The sequence below is a fragment of the Acipenser ruthenus genome, chromosome 2 (genome assembly GCF_902713425.1).
Source record: "Acipenser ruthenus chromosome 2, fAciRut3.2 maternal haplotype, whole genome shotgun sequence".
Classification (NCBI taxonomy): Eukaryota; Metazoa; Chordata; class Actinopteri; order Acipenseriformes; family Acipenseridae; genus Acipenser; species Acipenser ruthenus.
Window position 1 is genome coordinate 90202885 of NC_081190.1, and position 19643 is coordinate 90222527.

General features: G+C 47.0%; 1 protein-coding gene across 12 annotated transcripts in view; it reads left to right on the forward strand.

The window, feature by feature from the left end:
• dysf (dysferlin, limb girdle muscular dystrophy 2B (autosomal recessive)) overlaps window positions 1-19643 on the forward strand; it is a 143610-nt gene that overhangs the window by 25130 nt on the left and 98837 nt on the right. For all 12 annotated transcript variants that reach the window (XM_059003626.1, XM_059003647.1, XM_034014296.3 and 9 more), the window contains exons 4-5: window positions 14433-14538; window positions 17046-17160. In XM_059003626.1, the coding sequence (XP_058859609.1) occupies window positions 14433-14538; window positions 17046-17160 (221 nt within the window). The remainder of the gene's footprint in view (window positions 1-14432; window positions 14539-17045; window positions 17161-19643) is intronic.

Consider the following 19643-nt stretch of genomic DNA (forward strand, 5'->3'; position numbering starts at 1 on the left):
CTGAAATAATGAAAGATCAGGATTTTCTTCCTGAATGTTATCTCAACATTGGAGGAGCATTATTATTTGTTTATTTAGCAGACTCCTTTATCCAAGGCGACTTACAGACTAAATGCCAAAGTAATGGAAAGTGCAGTAACACACTGGTTTTGGGTACCACAAGTAGTATATTTAGACTGCTCCAACAATAAACATCAAAAATTAGATTCACACACCCTTCATGCATATCCTCCCTGGAGGAGCTGTATGTAACCATGTGTATATCTAAAAAAATAAAAACATGAATAGAACAGCGATTGCTTGTGGTGCGAATGGTTGCCAGTTCACGTCCAGCCCCCGTTCTGTTACACTGGTGCCTTGACTCTGATCTCATAGATTGGCTGCAGCCGACAGTCCAGATTAAAGGTGGGGTGGGGATACAGTTGGGGTAACCCAGTCAGCCATCTGTGTATATTTTTGAGGGGTGTTAGTGTGAAAGGATGTTAGTTATTATAATGAAAGGAGTACTGGCTGGAACATTCTCAAAGAAGCAGTAACTAGAGCAGGTGTTACCTTTTAGCAAAATATTTGCAAGTTTGAGATCCATCTGCATAAACTGTAAATCATAGAAACTTCATTATAGTGCATTCTCTCTTCACTTTGAAGGACCTTCCTCACCTTCTTGTACCAGCCAGGTTATCATCAGACCCTTTTGTACCCTAAAACATTCATCGGTCTTTCTCAATGAACCAATGCACGATCAAGCCATTCCAGCCAGTAAATCTCCACTGTTTCCAAGACTTTTCTCAGGTTGTGTAATGTCATCCTGTCTGCCCCACTTCATGGTCTCGCCCATCTGACTAAAACATTTTGTATTGTTTTCAATAAGACAACAATACAAAATGGGGAGGGGGGGGGGGGGGGGATCTTGGGAAGGCAGAGTTGCATTAGTGTCTCACCGGGTTTTGGCAGTGTTGTGTGGGAGTCTGCCAGGGCTGCCTGCTTGCCTTGGAGATGTGTATATAATGGGCAGGATATCTGGGAAGTGACTCACATTACTGGCATGCCATGTTTCTTATCTGAGGTCACTGGCTTCCTGAAACTCTCCTGTCCATTTTAGTTTTACAGGCTCCCTGAATTCCCAGGAGAGGTGCCAGTGAGCTGCTTCCCCAAAATAAACACAGAGAAACCTAACACTTATAAAAGCATGACATTTCGTCTGCCTGATGCAGTTCCTTATACTTTTTACGCAAGAATTAAAAGTTATGGATAACAACTGTTAGTTGAGTTTTGTGCCAGTTTTAATAAAATGTGATTTATTACCAATTGTGTGTTTACAGGGAGTTATTACAGCTTGTGAGACCCTGCTCTTCTTTAATATATCAGTACAGTGTGAGTTTCGGTTCAACATGGTGATCAGGCCTCTCTGTAGGACGGTTGTCCCAGACACTCACTTCACTCAGGCTGGCCCTGGCCTGTGTGTTTACCCTTATAAAAGTTTCATAGTAAAGTATAATAAAATCAAGTGAAGTAAAGAGAGTAGGTAAGTGTTGTAAACACAGGGAGGTAAGGTAAAGCATATTAAAAAACATAGCAAACTATGGTAAATGCATAGTGTAGCCATGGGAACAGTGGTGGTAAAAATAAATAAATAAATGTAAAACTTTCAAAAAGTAATTTGTGAAAACTGAGGGGCAAATATTCAAAGATCTTGTGAATTTTCTCATCTTTCTCGCAACTCTGCGTGCAAATGTTGTAAAATCGCAAGTGAGTGAAATCTAAGATTTCCGCAGCGCTGCAATTAATCGCGGCGCTGCGGAAATTAATAAATTAACATGAATTAACATAGGAAATCAGCCCCATCTCTCTCGAGATATAGAACCATCGTAACTTTTTTGCAAAATGAATTCACATTATTTGGGCTTGACGAGGCAGCCCCAGCACCACTTCAGCTATGAAAGTTAAAAATGTCATTAAATGTTTTGCTCTCACATGCGTTTTTACAATTCTCAACATCCATTCTGCAAGTTCTTGCATGCGCTAAACAGAGACAGTCCACTGCCAGGGACATTTCATCACTTTACCATTTACGTGCCATAAAGATGACACTGGCTGCAAAAGAAGGACCACGACTAATGTCGTTTTTTATACTGTAGCAGCGAACGAGGCTCGCCACTGAATACACCACAGAGAGCAGGCCCTCAGTCTGAACCTCACTCACCCGTACTCAATCCAGTATGTGAACCTGGCAGCCTTTATTTGAGAAACACACACACACACACACACACACATTCCTGCACAGCCCGTGGAGGGCGTATGAGGGGCAGCCCCGTATGCCACAGAAGCATTTGGTCCAGACTAACACCGTCCCCCACCCGAATGTGCGCAACAAGCTAAGTAACTCCAAATTAAAAGAACATAAATAAATAAAAAAGAAAATACTTATTAAAGTGCAAAACCGCGAAATTCAAAATCAATACACTCTCCCTATATCTTAAATAAAACAACCAAACATGAAACAGGCCAGGGCCACAATCAGTCTGTGCCGCGGACTCCAGTAGAAATCAGGAGCCGCCCACATACGCCTCCCACCGACCAAATATTAAGCCATCACACTTATTAACTAACCCTGTTTCCTATCCAGTAATTCACTCTGACACACACATAAAACGTATATGAATTACTCAGTTAACAACAATTACAAATAGACACTTCAAAAAAATAACACACTAACACTAATCTCTGTTAAAGCGAACACAAAATGTTTTCCTAACGTTCCTGGAAGGTTCCCATTTGGTTGACAAACACAACGTCGCCGTTCTTACACGTTTCTGGTTTGGGGTAAAGTTGCAGGAACGTTACAGTTAAGTGAAAGGTGAACTTTCTGTACATGTTGTTTGGCTGTGTTATGGTTTGGCTGTGTTTTACACAATGTTGTGGCAACGTTGTAAAAACATGATATTTATAAAGGTCTTCAGAAGTATTGGTGAAATTGTTTTCCAAATTAGGGTGAATTTTTTTTTTAAAAAAATGTGTACGCAATTATTTAATGAAAAAAATCGGATAAATTCTTACCGTCCGCGACACCAGTTTTCTGTATGCATAGCACTTGAATCACAGACAAGTTCATATACAGTTATGCTAATTTTGTGTAATGCGGAGGAAGCTTGTTGTTACCCCTATTAACGCGCTGCAAACTCAGAGCAGCACACTCTTAATAAAAGAAATAAATAACAATAATAATATCCTGCAACGCTGTTTATGTGACGTAATACCCTCGAGGACTGAATGTGCTCGATGTTCTGAGAAGGTGACGGGTGACAGGAAAGCGAAAGGAGGATACAGATAGAGAGAGAAATAGTTTGTGTTTTAGTCATTTTAAGGTAGCTATAGTTTGTTAGTTATAGTTGTAGTTGTTAGTTAGGTTCATTTTATTTCTTTATTTAGCCAGCTACATCCGACAATTTGAAGGTAATTGTGGTATTTAGATCCTCCATTGTTTAGATCAATTGAACATACTTTTATATAACCCTTCTGTGAGAGAGTAGCCCTGGGTTCAATATATAGAATCAGTATGTGATTAATCAGAAATGTGGTTATAGTTAGGGACCTACCTAATTCGCTATTTCGCGGGTTTCGCGGAAATCGTGAAATTGAGGGGTCACCGGGAAATTAACCCCTTAGGGGCCAATCCATACAAACAAGTACGGAGAGGAAAAAAAGAAAACTTGTTTAAATGAACTACTGCGCAACCTAAGTGAAGCAAACTCCATATCTTACTTCTGTAGATAGCCCATTTTTATTCCTTCGCCGTCCCGTGTGCACTGCACTTAAGCAAAAAACAAACAAAAAATGTCCACAAGTAACATTTACAAAATAAATTCCCCAAAGCAGTTGACGTTCTTGTTTACTATTCAAATGTCAACGTTTTAATCAGCCTATCAGTGCGTCTTTACTGCTTTTATGTGACCTGTACTGTGCAGTAGGGGGTGGGGACAAAGTTGGTGCTGCATTGTTTTGATTTAGGTTGCTAAAATCTAGTTTTCAACATTGGAGGGAAAATAGTACAAATGGACGACAAAGAAAGCAAACTATATTTCGGCTGATGATCGTTTCAAGATATTTCCCAAATAAACTACATGCAGACTGAGGTCATTGTTTTCCATATCTTAATGTGTATTCGGAGAAAATACGATCGATCGCTATTTAGCTTCAGAATCACACATTAAACAAAAGGCTACTTCAGAGGCTGCTGAACAGAACGTAAAATAAACAGCTTTCAGAAACCAAACTGGAAAGTCAGCGCAGACAAGAAGTATTCCTGTCTGCAAGTTAAATCAGTACTAAAACGATCCAGCACAGCCACCTCGCTTCAACCTGCTGCTTACAGTTGGAATTTTAGACCCGAATATCCACATTCTCTTTGTTTTGACTCGGTACTAATAAAATAAATTATTGGATGGGACAAATAACATGACAACGAACGTGCTGCATACATTGACTTCATTAAAGTATGCCAGATGCCCGCCCTTGTGTAACCGAGTTTTTGGGCTGTTTCTAATCGATTTCCACATCTGTATAACTTGGCAAAGCTTTGCCTTAACTTCCAACCAATTCAGTGGATGCAGACGTGCAGTCTCAATGTATAGACAAGTCAACTGCAAGGGATGCTGCATACTTGCCTTTAACAAATGCCAGCACTTTTAGTAAGGAAGCAAGTACCACTATTTTTAGGCTTTATAGTGTTCTGAAATACTGTCTACTTAGGTTTATTTAATGTTTAAACATGTCCGCGAAATCCTAATTTTATTCCGCAACATACCCGTGAAAAATACGTAAATTTACCGCGATTTAAGTAGACCCCTAGTTATAGTGACTATTAAAGCGCTCTGAGGAAGGCTTATTCTGCTTTGCTGAGTCCCTGCAGATTATTATTATGCTTCTGAGGCAACCCCAGTATTGCAAACAAGTCATAGACTCTCTTGGTTTCATTGAATTTCTCATAACAGAAACCAACGTTGTCATTTAAATTGTATCATTCTCAGTTTCTAGTATGGCAGAAAATGGATTGAAACAATCTATGCAAGATGTTTATTTACTTAAACATTTGTTTCTTTATTAAAGGAAATTATCAACAATTATCAAAACTGCAGGATTTAAGCAACAATGACCGACAGGCAGGGCATTCCCTGGCCGTTATGCCCCGGCTGGGATAGTTGAAGGCCCAAGGCGTAATCGGTGCCCGTCCGGTGCTGCTGCTGCGGTTCTTCAACGTTATAATTCCGCCTGTGAACAGCAAATGGAACTATTTTTTCTTAATAAACAAACCAAACATTAAAAAATCAAAATACTGTAACGACCCTGGCGATGGCAGCATCCTGGACATTGTGTTTGTCTTGTTTGTTACGTCCTGTTTAAGGTTCCATGTATTGTGAGGGTACGGGGCACGCCGTTGGTGTGTGTCTGCGTGAGTGCATGCGTGTGTGTGCAGTGGGCGGTTCCCCCAGAGGCTATAAGTAGGAGGGGGGGAAGCCGCGAGCGGGAGAATGCGTGTGAATGTCTGACTGGAGAGCGATTACGAGAGAGAGTACCGGCTGAGAGAGTGCTTGTCGGTGAGTCTGCGGTGTAAAAGAGAGAGAGACAGCTATTTGTTATTTTGGCGTGAACCCCGGCCCAAACAGGGTTTCGTTGTGTTATTAAAGAAATTAAAAAAATAAAAGTACGTGGAACCTCATCTGGTCTCTCCCGAGTCTGTCTCATCCCCATAGCACAGAACGCTACATTGGTGTTTCAGAAGTGGGATTTGTACAGCGCCTGTCACGAGGGGTGAAACAGAAGCAAGAGGGAGAAGATGGCGGACGCGAGAGAGATGAGAGAAGACGAGCTGCGAGCCAGACTGGAGGAGCTGGTCGCTGAGCTGAGGGTCAGGAGCTACCCGAGAATGGGCGCTGCATGGGGAGGAGAGAACATGGAGCGAGGGAGGAGCAAGAACCCTTGGGCGAAAGAGGAAAGAGGGATCAAGATGGCGGAGCTGGGAGACAGACAGACTGCTCCGCAGGCTGAGGGGCACTGCGCCATCGTCATCGAGGGAGAAGGAGATTCTTCGGCCGCCGCAAGGACCTCATCAGCCACAGAGATAGGAGGAGCGCAAGTGCGCGTCAAGGAGGAGGCAGCGTCACCATCGGACACGCCCGCCCTGCAGCAGAATGTCAACAAGGGGGTTTATTACAGCCGTTTGCAGTACAACGGTAAGGCCGATTGGCGAGACTTTGTAAAGCAGTTTGAAATGATGGCAATGGTAAACAACTGGACAGACAGAGAGAAAGCCAGTAATTTAATTGCTTGTTTAGAAGAAGAGGCTTTACATTGTTTAACCACCGTCGATCTAAATGGCTGTAGTAGCTATGGGACATTGGTTGCTGAACTGAGCGTGTGTCTGACAAGAGAGCGTGACGTTAAGCCCCGATATGGGCCCCGTGCCGATCACGGGAGAGAGAATATGCGGTGTGGGGGGAACATGTTGCCAGGGGACACAACGGACCGCCGCCATGAGACGGGAGACCTCAGCACACCCCCGGGCTCCATCATGCGCCAGTCTCATCAGGGACAATACAGCGTCTCGACGGCCCCCACTCCGGAAGGAGCTACTGCTTGCACAGCCGCCTTCAGGTGCCAGCGCTCGCCAGCCAACATGGCCACTCTCAGGCCGCAACGCTCGCCAGCCAACACGCCCACCCTCAGGCCGCAATGCTCGCCAGCATGTACAGCCGCCCTCCTGCAGTTCTAGCGTCGCCAGCTGTGGGAACTGGTGTATGAGTATCGCCACAGTTTCGCTACCGCCTCGGATGACGTGGGGCGGTGTGGCAAAGTGCCCCCCCTGTGTGGGTTATATGTTACGTGTTGTGTGTAAATGTTGGTGTATAGGCATTGGTACACGGGATATAAGCGGTCTGTGTTTCACGTGTGTGTAAATTGGATATTTGTATTTAGGCACGGGGATGGCACATCACATCACGTGCAAGTAAAAAGTAATATGTGAGCACGGGGAATTGCACTTTAATTAATTCACGTGCAGTTGTACCGAGATTCCAATTGAATGATTGACTAGCAATCGAATCTCGGTACAACTGCATAAAAGCTGCATGTTTTCACTCACTGGGGGTTGGTGTTCGGTGAGTGGAGAACGGGTTAGGAGACGGAGGGTATTATAAAGTAAAAGTAAAGTAAAATCGTAAAGATAAGTGTTTTCACTCACCGTGTTTGTTCGTCTGTCCTGCACCGTCTGTTTAGTGGTTAGTCGTTTTGTATGTCTGTTTATTTTGGCGCAAGTGCCGTGTCCTGTTTTTTGTGTTTTGTTACAAACGTTTATTTTCTGTCTGTTTATTCATTAAATGCTGAGCGAAAGCATTCGCTCAGCTCCACCAAACTCCACATCTCTCTGTCGTTTGTGTTCCTGTCTTCTGGTCTGACGTCACCCACTCAGCCATTCTTGTCACACGTGGTGTCAGAAGTGGGATAACAGCGCCTCCAGGGCTCAGGCCAGAGCGGGAACCGCAGTTTTTTTTTTTGTGTAAAAAAAAAAAAAAAAAAAAATGGAAGGCTGGAACTGGAGAGACGGCTGCAGTGAGCTGGAGGATCTCCTCGGCAGGTTGGAGGACCAAGGTTGGTGCCTTGCCTGCGGGGTGTATGGGCACACGGTGGCTGTCTGCCCCTTCCAGGAAGAGCAGGAGGAACCAGCCCAAAGGAGGAAGGTGAGCAGAAGGAGGCAGAGAGGGGGAAAAATGAGGAGGAAGCAGAGGGAGCCAAGGTGGTGCACCATGTGCATTGCATATGGGCATGAGGACGAGGACTGCCCAGAGCAGGAGCCAGGGGAGGAGGAGCCCGAACGTCCTGCGCCTGAGTGGGAGGAGCCCGAACGTCCTGCGCCTGAGTGGGAGGAGCCCGAACGTCCTGCGCCTGAGTGGGAGGAGCCCGAACGTCCTGCGCCTGAGTGGGAGGAGCCCGAACGTCCACAGCCCGAGTGGGAGGAGTCGGTGCGTCCACGTCCCAAGAGGGAGGAGTCGGTGCGTCCACGTCCCAAGAGGGAGGAGTCGGTGCGTCCACGTCCCAAGAGGGAGGAGTCGGTGCGTCCACGGCCCAAAAGGGAGGAGTCGGTGCGTCCACGGCCCGAGAGGGAGGAGTCGGTGCGTCCACGGCCCGAGAGGGAGGAGTCGGTGCGTCCACGGCCCGAGAGGGAGGAGTCGGTGCGTCCTGTGTCCGGAGGGGAGGAGCTGAAGGCCCAAACCTCTATTTTTTTTTGGGAGGGACGAGGGCGTGAAGCTCGGGCTCCACAGCAGCCGCTGTTTTTGCTGCTGAAGGGAGCCCAGCGGAGACGCCCGCCACCAGCCCTACCCCCGCTGTCGGAGGAGCCGGCAGCGCCTCCACCACCACCCGAGGGAGAGGAGCAGGAGCTGCCTCTGCCTCCACCACCACCCGAGGGAGAGGAGCAGGAGCTGCCTCTGCCTCCACCACCACCCGAGGGAGAGGAGCAGGAGCTGCCTCTGCCTCCACCACCCGAGGGAGAGGAGCAGGAGCTGCCTCTGCCTCCACCACCACCCGAGGGAGAGGAGCAGGAGCTGCCTCTGCCTCCACCACCCGAGGGAGAGGAGCTGGAGCTGCCTCTGCCTCCACCACCGCCAGGAGCAGAGGAGCTGGAGCTGCCTCTGCCTCCACCACCGCCAGGAGCAGAGGAGCTGGAGCTGCCTCTGCCTCCACCACCGCCAGGAGCAGAGGAGCTGGAGCTGCCTCTGCCTCCACCACCACCACCGCAAGGAGCAGAGGAGCAGGAGCTGCCGCTGCCTCCGCCACCACCACTGCAAGGAGCAGAGGAGCTGGAGCTGCCTCTGCCTCCACCACCGCCAGGAGCAGAGGAGCTGGAGCTGCCTCTGCCTCCACCACCACCACCGCCAGGAGCAGAGGAGCTGGAGCTGCCTCTGCTGCCCGTACCTCCGCAGGGAGTACGGTGGCCGGAGCCCCAGAAAGGGGAGCTGCCGGCCACGAAGAAGGGGGAGGAGGTCTGGAGACCACTTTCCCCAGCAGCAGTTTCGCTGCAGGAGTTCTTGTGGCCGGAGCCCCACAGGAGGGAGCTGCCGGCTATGAAGAAGGGGGAGGTCGGGGGACCACCTGCCCCCGCAGCTTTTTCGCTGCAGGACGGGACCAGCATGCTGTCAGCCGTGCCACTACCGGCAGGGGAGCTGACAGCATTTCCAGCCATGGGCCCACTGAAGCCTCCCTTCCCAGCCCGAGACTTTTGCCTGGACTGCTGGGTATTTAAGGGGGGAGGTGGCCGTTGAGGCCATGTGTGCGTTGCACAAGGGGGGGTATATGTGGCAAAGTGCCCCCCCTGTGTGGGTTATATGTTACGTGTTGTGTGTAAATGTTGGTGTATAGGCATTGGTACACGGGATATAAGCGGTCTGTGTTTCACGTGTGTGTAAATTGGATATTTGTATTTAGGCACGGGGATGGCACATCACATCACGTGCAAGTAAAAAGTAATATGTGAGCACGGGGAATTGCACTTTAATTAATTCACGTGCAGTTGTACCGAGATTCCAATTGAATGATTGACTAGCAATCGAATCTCGGTACAACTGCATAAAAGCTGCATGTTTTCACTCACTGGGGGTTGGTGTTCGGTGAGTGGAGAACGGGTTAGGAGACGGAGGGTATTATAAAGTAAAAGTAAAGTAAAATCGTAAAGATAAGTGTTTTCACTCACCGTGTTTGTTCGTCTGTCCTGCACCGTCTGTTTAGTGGTTAGTCGTTTTGTATGTCTGTTTATTTTGGCGCAAGTGCCGTGTCCTGTTTTTTGTGTTTTGTTACAAACGTTTATTTTCTGTCTGTTTATTCATTAAATGCTGAGCGAAAGCATTCGCTCAGCTCCACCAAACTCCACATCTCTCTGTCGTTTGTGTTCCTGTCTTCTGGTCTGACGTCACCCACTCAGCCATTCTTGTCACAGGCGGACACACCTGGTGCAGCACCAGATCGAGATGGGAGCCGACCGCCCCATTAAGCAGCGCCCTCGCCGCCAACCACTCGCCCTCCAGGAAGCCACAGAGCAGGTGCTGGAGGAGATGAAGGCAGCGGGGATCATTGAGCCGTCCGACAGCCCCTGGACCTCGCCGGTAGTCATGGTGCGGAAGAAGGACGGCAAGTGGCGCTTCTGCGTCGATTACCGGCGAGTGAACGATGTGACGGAGAAGGACTCCTACCCCCTTCCCCGCATCGATGAGTCCCTGGACTTGGTGGCCGGCTCTAGATGGTTCTCTTCGCTGGACCTCCGCAGCGGCTACTGGCAGGTTGCGCTGGATCCCTCTGCACGGCCGAAGACTGCCTTCTCCACTGGACGGGGTCTGTGGCAGTTTACTGTGATGCCGTTCGGACTTTGCAACGCCCCCGCAACGTTCGAGCGGCTCATGGAAAAGGTGCTGGCCGGAGTACCCCCCTCGGAGTGCCTGGTCTACCTGGATGACCTGCTAGTCCACGGAGGGACCTTCCAGGACGCCCTGGCCTCCCTGCATGAGGTGCTCCGGCGAGTGAGGAAAGCGGGGCTAAAACTGCACTCTGAAAAGTGCCAGCTGATGCGCCAGAAGGTCTCGTTCCTCGGGCACCGAGTGGGAGCAGAGGGGATCCAGACAGAGGTGGACAAGGTCACCGCAGTGAGGGACTGGCCTATTCCCGTCAACCCCCGGCAGGTTAGAAGCTTCCTAGGGCTTGCGTCCTACTACCGCAGGTTTGTGCAGGGCTTTGCCACCATCGCTGCCCCCCTGCACCGCCTCCTGAGGAAAGACAAGCCCTTTGAGTGGACCCCGGCGTGCCAGGAGGCGTTCGCCTCCCTGCAACATGCGCTGTGCCAGTCCCCGGTGCTGGCTCCCCCGGATGTCCGTTCTCCCTTCCTGCTGGACACAGATGCAAGCAACGAGGGGATCGGGGCTGTCTTATCCCAGCCGGGTCCAGAAGGGGAGCATGTGGTGGCGTATTTTAGCCGGTCGCTCAGCAAGGCAGAGCGCCGGTATTGCGTCACCCGACGGGAGCTGCTTGCGGTGGTGGAGGGGGTCCGCCACTTCCGCCACTATCTCTGCGGGCTCCCCTTCACCATTCGCACAGACCACGCTGCCCTGCAGTGGCTCCTGACGTTCCGGGAGCCGGAGGGACAGGTCGCCCGTTGGATCGAGCAGCTCCAGGCGTTTCAGTACCGGATCCAACACCGGGCTGGTGAGAAGCACGCCAATGCGGACGCGCTGTCCCGTCCTCCCTGTGCCCGGGAGGGATGCGCCCATTGCAGCAGAAAGGAGGAGAGGGAAGCAGAGCTGTCCCGCCGGGGGGAAGAGCAATGCCGGGTGGCAGTATCGGCTGAGAGGGTGGATTGGAGAGCCCATCAGGACCGAGACCCGGACCTCCGCCCCATACTACATTGGCTAGAGGAGCAGCGAAGGCCTCCCTGGGAGGAGGTGGCCCCTTTTTCCACCGCCACTCGGGGGCTGTGGGCTCAGTGGAGCGGGTTGGCCTTGCGTGACAGAGTCCTTCAGCGGCAGTGGAAGGTGCCCGCCACGGGGGAGGTGAGGTGGCAGGTGGTTGTCCCGGGGGCGATGCGCCAGGAGGTGCTAGAGGCCCATCATGGGACCCCAGGCACTGGTCATTTTGGAGTGACGAAGACCCTGAGGCGGCTCCGCCAGTCGTTCTACTGGGGGCAGTGCAGGCGAGACGTGGAGGACCACTGCCGACGCTGTGACATCTGCACTGCCCGGAAAGGACCCCAGGGCCGGTCGCACGCCCCACTCCAGCAGTACCAGGTCGGGGGGCCTATGGAGAGGGTTGCCGTGGACGTACTAGGCCCCTTTCCACGCTCAGAGAGGGGGAACCGGTTCGTTCTGGTGGCCCTCGATTACTTCACTAAGTGGCCAGAGGCGTACGCTTTGCCAGACCAGGAGGCAGAGACGATCGCTGAAGCACTGCTGGAGGGGTTCTTCAGCCGGTTCGGGGTCCCTCAAGAGTTGCATTCCGACCAAGGGCGCAACTTTGAGTCCCGGGTCTTTGCCGGGATGTGCCGGCGCCTGGGCATCAAGAAGACACGGACCACCCCTCTGCACCCTCAGAGCGACGGACTGGTGGAGAGGTTCAACCGCACGCTGGCCGTACAGCTGGCTGTCACCACCGCCACCCACCAGCGGGACTGGGACACCCACCTGCCTGTCGTGCTGTTGGCCTGCCGCTCTGCTGTCCAGGATTCCACCGCCTGCACCCCTGCCCTGCTCATGCTGGGGCGTGAGCTGCGCACTCCTGCGGAGCTAGCTTTTGGTCGTCCCCCAGATGCCCCCAGTGTACCCCCGGGCTGGGGTACGGCAGAAGCGGAACTATGACCTCCGAGTACGGGGGCGCCACTTCACCGCCGGGGAGCTCGTGTGGGTCTTCAGCCCCAAGAGACAGCGGGGCCGTTGCCCCAAATTGGACAGCCACTGGCTTGGTCCTTGCCATGTCCTGGAGAGGATCGGGGACGTGGCCTACCGGGTGCAGCTACCTCACAGAGGACGCAAGGTAGTGCTACACCGGGATCGGCTGGCCCCCTACCTGGGACAACACCCAGCACCATCCGACCCAGCAGCTCCTGACAGTCCTCTCCTGCCCCCTCCTGATCCACCCCGCCCTAACAGTCCCCCCACCCCCAGGGCTGAGGGTTCCTCCCCCGACGGTTCAGTTTCCCTGTCCCCTGTGGCTGACAGGAGCCCGTCCTCCACGCAGGGCTCCCGCCCGCAAAGACAGCATCGCCTCCCGGGTCGTTTTCGAGACTTTGTTCTTCCCTCGGGGACGAGGGACTAAGGGGGGGGCTGTGTAACGACCCTGGCGATGGCAGCATCCTGGACATTGTGTTTGTCTTGTTTGTTACGTCCTGTTTAAGGTTCCATGTATTGTGAGGGTACGGGGCACGCCGTTGGTGTGTGTCTGCGTGAGTGCATGCGTGTGTGTGCAGTGGGCGGTTCCCCCAGAGGCTATAAGTAGGAGGGGGGGGAAGCCGCGAGCGGGAGAATGCGTGTGAATGTCTGACTGGAGAGCGATTACGAGAGACAGAGTACCGGCTGAGAGAGTGCTTGTCGGTGAGTCTGCGGTGTAAAAGAGAGAGAGACAGCTATTTGTTATTTTGGCGTGAACCCCGGCCCAAACAGGGTTTCGTTGTGTTATTAAAGAAATTAAAAAAAATAAAAGTACGTGGAACCTCATCTGGTCTCTCCCGAGTCTGTCTCATCCCCATAGCACAGAACGCTACAATACAGTTTAGTTATTAATTTATTTAGACAGGGAAAACATTTAAAACCGTTGTGTTTCGTCTGCATTTTTGAAAAGATAAGTTACAGTTTTAAATAGGTAAATACAACAAATTCATTCTATAACAGTAAACAAATTAATTAATTCTTAAAAGAAAGGAATTAAAATAGTAATTAAAATATTTTTTTTTTTTTTTTTTTTAAGTTAATTGTTTTTTTTAAGTTTATTTTAAGTTAAATTGCAAGTTTCCTGTGAAAGTGCAGTTTTGAATCACAGTGGGTATGTTCGTGGCTGCGATTTCTGAGGGTGGAGCAAAGCATTGGACTTCGGTTTTTGAATGTGCTTTTGCAGGTTTGCAGTCTGTTGGAAGGTTTGCTACTGATTTTCAGCTATTGACGGCTGGTGGACATCAATAATTGCAGAGTTAAGACATTGGAAAGATGTGAAGACCATTCTCGTTTGTTGGATAGAGATGGAGCCAGTATTTTTTTAGAGACTCTTTTTGTGAGCCGTTATTTCATGGGTTTGTTGTGGTTCTGAAAGTTGACAGTTATACTAGATGTTCTTTTTGGCGGATTGATACCTTACTGTACTTTATCAGTGATGGCTATGTGGACATTCTGACTGCATTCCGTGGCCATTCATTTCCTCTACAGTAACCAATCAGAAGACAGCATGCCTGTTATATTCATCTGACAGGTTTATAATGTGCATTATACTCTGAAAATGACAGTCGTCATTTTAACCAAACAAATATTGGTAACACTTTACATTGTGTCTCAGATTACTGTGTTTGTACATGGTAAATACATGTGTACTTATACATAATTAAAATGTTATTATGCAAAGTTACAATGTACTTTACATGTAAATCGTTTTGCATGATATATGTAAGTACACATGTGTATCAGAAAAGGGTTAGGTTAGGGTTAGGTATAGAATTAGGGTTAGGGTTAGGGTTATATCATGCAAAAAATTACATATTAAGTACATTGTAACTATGTATAATAAAATTGTAATTAACTAACTAACTGCTATGTAATTACACAATAATTCGAGCCACTTAATATAATGTGTTACCCAAATATTTTGTCATTCATAGTGAAAAGCAAATGATTTTTTAATTAAAAGGTATTTTGTTTCGACAGGTTTCTGGGAGAAGCCAGTGTGTCCCTCCGAGATGTGCTCAGTTCACAGAATCTGGCTGCCAGTTACCATGTGCCTCTACTGGACAACAAGAAACAGAGCACAGGGGTAAGCTAATTCAGAAACACTTGACATTAAGAGTCTCTAATTACTGTGTATTTACATAGTAATTACTTAGTAATTACTCGTATACTTACACAATTAATGTTATTATGCACAGTTACAAGGTACTTAATGTGTACATCTTTTTGTACGATATATGCAAGTACACAATTGTATCAGAAAAGGGTTAGGTTTAGAGTTAGGGTTAGGGTTATATTGTGTAAAAATGTACACATTAAGTACATTGTAACTATGCATAATAACATTGTAATTAACTATGACATGTTTGTAAACTGCAAAAATGCGTCGCACATTTACTATGGTAAAATGTTGTATGGGTCCTTTAGCTTAGTAGCTACCATGTTATACAAAGCTGGAAGATGTGTGTCATAATATCCACCCAGAAGGTGGAGCTAAAGAGCTAGCAGCCTTTCCAAGTGCTGGGACCATTTAGACAAGGATCTTTATAGCCTCTCAGCTCAACTTACATACCTTTAAATGGCCTTGCGCCCCTATATCTAATTGATTTGCTTGCCTGATAAGTCCCTAGATCACAGGATTAAGGTTTGTTCAGTATTCCATGGATAAAGAGAAAGAAGGCAGGTGGCAGAGCGTTCAGCTTTCGAGTCTCTAAGTTGCCATGATTTGTATGGGAGGCACCGTCTCTCGCTGCTTTTTAAAATAAGATTACAAACACATTTTTCTAATTTAGCATGTGTCATTTTAAGGGGTATTTTGCCATCTTGTCTTTTACTAATTCCTCAAAATTGTTTTTAACTGTAAAGCGCTTTGAGGCAATTTATCACAAAATGAGTTATATAAGAAAAAGATTGATTGACTGATTTCAATACTATAATAAATAGAAAATCTAGAATGGTATGGGACTCCAGGACAGAGCTGCTTACTCCTGGATTAGATTGTCAAGTACTGTAGTTGTGTGTATCTTGGTACAGAGTGCATTGGGCAGTGTGGTTGGGTTCTTCCCAGCTCAGTTGACTGGTGAGTAATGCCCATGCCACTGTCTGACTGGCGATGGGTGGGACTCTGCTGTGTGTGAGTGGTCATCCTGTGTGGAGGTGGGGAGGTTGGGTGAGTCAGGGAGAAGCAAGAATAATTAGGGTAATGGTATGGAGAAGAGGAAATGAATAATTTCAAAGGAAGTAACAACCAATAAAACTTTGGGCTAGATTCTCAAAGCTATTTACTTCAAATTGTCATTAGCTTTAAAAAACCTTTTCATTTGCATTTTCAAAAATTATAAGAATCAACTTTGCGCTACTCTCACAAGCCCCAAATGAAACATCTGAGTTGTTCATTTCTGGTTTGGACCACAAAGTGAACTTTTTAAGTATTATCCAATAATATAAAATAAACCATTGCTTTCCATCCTGCAGTCCCGTTGTTTTGTTAAATCAACTCCATCCACAGCTCTACCTTGCTGCATAGAAGAGAATGCAACGTCTTCTGACTTCTGATTGGATAATCTGTTATGGGAGGAGTCAGTTTAGGACATGCTAGGCAGACCTCCTCCACTGGGTAACTGCAGGTTGTCAGAATGTTTATTGATTAATTAGTGCTGAAAGTTCACTTTGGATGAGGCAGGTTTGCTATGGTCTGTTGCTAGATAGTGAGTACATCGCCACTGTGATAAAGCTCAGGGTAATGCAGCAGTGTAGTCCTTAATGCTGCACAACTATTATGTTAAAAAGCTATTTCAGACACCTGTAGGTCTTCGTTTCATACAGAAAGATAGTAATTAACAGCATGTCATTTTAAAGTGGCTATTATTATTTTTATCACGCAGCACTGGGGAGAAAAATAAAGATTATGCTTGAAGAAGTGCTTGTCCATGAACTGCAGGGTTTTAATAGGAATGTTATACATTTACACTTACTCATAAATCCTGAACAGGGGGCCATAGAGTCTATTCAATTGATCTAAGTACTGCAGCCATTTGAATAATAAACTAGACCCGAACGTATTGTCACTTACTTTTAAAGACAAAAATACACTAAGGAGGCAGTCCCACAGAAATTAGGAGATGTTGGATTTCTTAAGTGATTTCTTTTAACAATTTAAGCGATAGTGGACAATTCCGACAAGAGTTTTTAATTCCTGTTTCTTGGATTTACTTAAATCACAATAGGGACAAAGTTGTTACCTAACTCTGCAACTGTACACAAAGTGTCCTTAACTACAATATAACCACACTGTAATAAGACAGTAATGAGACAGTAATGAGACATATGGTTGTGTAGTTACAATGCCACGACATGTTTAATCACAGACTTTAAAATATTGTCAGTTGCTGATGTCTTTTGTAACTACATTGTACTTAATTGTAATGACTGTGTAATTGTAATGACATGCAATTACAGTGTAACTACAGTGTAGTTAGAGACACTACACCACCCACAACTTAATGTCCGCAATGGATCATTGCTTCTACTCTTATAGTGAGAATGTCTCCTCTTGACTGGCTTCTAATCCAGCCTCTGTTGCTTTATCCACAGGCCACACTCAACCTGCAGGTTTCCTACATCGCTCCCCCAGGGACAGCTCCGGTGTTCCCCCCTCCTGCTCCCCCCGAAGCCCAGCATGCCTCTGCTGAGCTCGACACTGTCACAGGTAAGCGCAATCCCTTCGGATCCCTTTTCCGTGGCAATGTATTTCAATAAAAAGTTTGTTAATGCACCAGAGAGTGATGTGCCGCAAACAGACTGATCCCTGAAGCCAGCATCATACTTCAGCCATCAACACCAAGCCAATAGGAAATCCACGTTATCTGATGGAGGAAAAGCGCTCATATATTACAACAAAGCTACATCTTGGTTGGTCCCCACCACTACCATCTTACTTTATCTTGGGGAAAGCTGAGTCCAATGTTAGCATGAAGTAAATAACAGGTACTCTCATGTAATAAAAATCTAAATCAATAAAATGCTTAATGGAAGAGCAGAAACAATTGTCAGTGCCAAACATGAATGTGCTGCATTGCAGCTGTAGATTATTTTGGTAAAATTCATACAACCCTGTGGCAATGTGCCCCGCCCCTGTGTGCATATTATGTGTTGTATGTTGCGTGCATGTGTTAATGTTGGTGTATAGATTGGTACACGGGATATAAACGGGTCTGTGTTTCATGTGTGATTTAAAAAGGTAGATTTGTATTTAGGCACGAGGAGGGCACAAATCACTTCACGTGCTGGTTAAATGTAATAGGTGAGCACGGGGTTGCACAGAATTAATTCACATGCTGGGATTCAAGTGAATAATTAATTAGTAATTGAATCCCAGCACAACAGTATATATAGATGCACGTTCTTTCACTCAGGGTTGGGTGTTCGGTGAGTGGAGAACGGGAGAGAGAGAAGGAGAAAAGTAAATATAAGTAAATAATAAGTGTTTTCACTCACCGTGTTTGTTCGTCTGTCTGTTTAAGTGTTTAGTACGTTTTGTTTGTCTATTTATTTTGGCGCAAGTGCCGTGTCCTGTGTTTTTGGTTCAAACCTTTTATTTTCTGTGCTGTTTATTAAATGCTGAGCGAAAGCATTCGCTCAGCTCCACCAAACCACACCTCTCTGTCTGTTTATTTCCTGCTTCTGGTCTGACGCCACCCACTCCGGCCGTCTTTGTGACAAACCCAAATTAGCAGAGAACAGCATTCACATTTATTTTAATAGTTGGATGTGCCTCATTGTGTTGCTGGGAAAGCACAAAATGCAAACTGCATTATTTTATATAATTGATCATTGAGTCAGGACAACTTTTGGGATTTGAAAATAACCTATTATGAGTGAATACAACAGGTGACATAAGCATGTTTCACAGAATTGTTGGTTTTGGTGCTCGCTCTCCCAATTTGGGGAACCTGGTGCTGTTTAGAAATTCTTCTGGACATCTCTCAGCTGGTAGTTTGACTGAAATTACGCTGACAATTGAGGTTGGGGAGGAGAGTAGCTGGTGTTTATATTGGAGCAGTGACGTGCTGGTTTAAGGATGGACAGTAAGGATGGGTTAGTAAGGGCTTATAGCCAGCCAGCTGGTCAGATCTGCCATAAGCAGCAAAGTTCACACTTTACTTCACTTTCACACTCAATGTGAAATCCTACAGGACTGTCCCTGCAATTGGAGAAGAGATTTCGATAAAAAGAATTTAACAGATCTTGCTTAGAAACTTAGACCCCTGTTTTTATTGTTTTTTTTACATTAAAAAAAAAATGTCATCAATTTTACACAGAGATTTGTGTTCAAACTGAAATGCCCAATTCGCCTCACTGTTGCAATCCACTTACCAGTGCAATCCACTTACCAGCCAGGAGGACTGAACAATCAATGGATGCCCTCCATTCCTGCTGTCAAGCCACAATTACCTCCACCATCAGCCACAAATGTTGCCTACTCCCTAAAACTAATAATATGCAGTACCAGGCTTTCTCCCACATTTCTAAGAGAAGGATCTACAGTATGAGGTTTTCTCTAAAACAAATAATATTTTCATGTACCACGGAGTTCCTCTCACTTGTTAAGATAAAAAAAATAAAAGATAAGGGGCCTTGAGTTAGAGCACCTGGTCTGTCAGTGAGTTTCACCTTGGTTGTTAAAACATATTTTTCTGGTACCATGAAAATCCTACTACTTTTACAGATAGGGATCGGAAATCCTTTTCTGGTTCAGTTCTTAAAGGTTCCTTAAAAGCCACCACAGGGTCCAGAATCCAGCGCTGAGCATCACAAGTGTGTGTAACAGTCTCAAGTACCTGATACCTGCAGGATACCTGAACTGTGGTAGCAGGTTTCCCATCTTTGCATTCTAACTTTCCCAAATGACTCCATCTCACCTGGTGAGTCTCATCCCAAACATTCAAATCTCTGTACATAGTCTAATTTAACATTTAAATGGGAAAAGGATAATCCCTGTGGATCATCAGGGGCACGCTCAAACATTATCATACAATGCTTTACCATATAGGTACAAGCAGGACACAGTTTTGGTTCTTATAGTGACAACCTAGTTCTACATCTTTGACATCCACATATTAGTCTGGACACATGGCAGTCTGTCCCCCTTTACAGAGAGAGTTTCCCACAGGGAGTAATGTTTCTGGACAG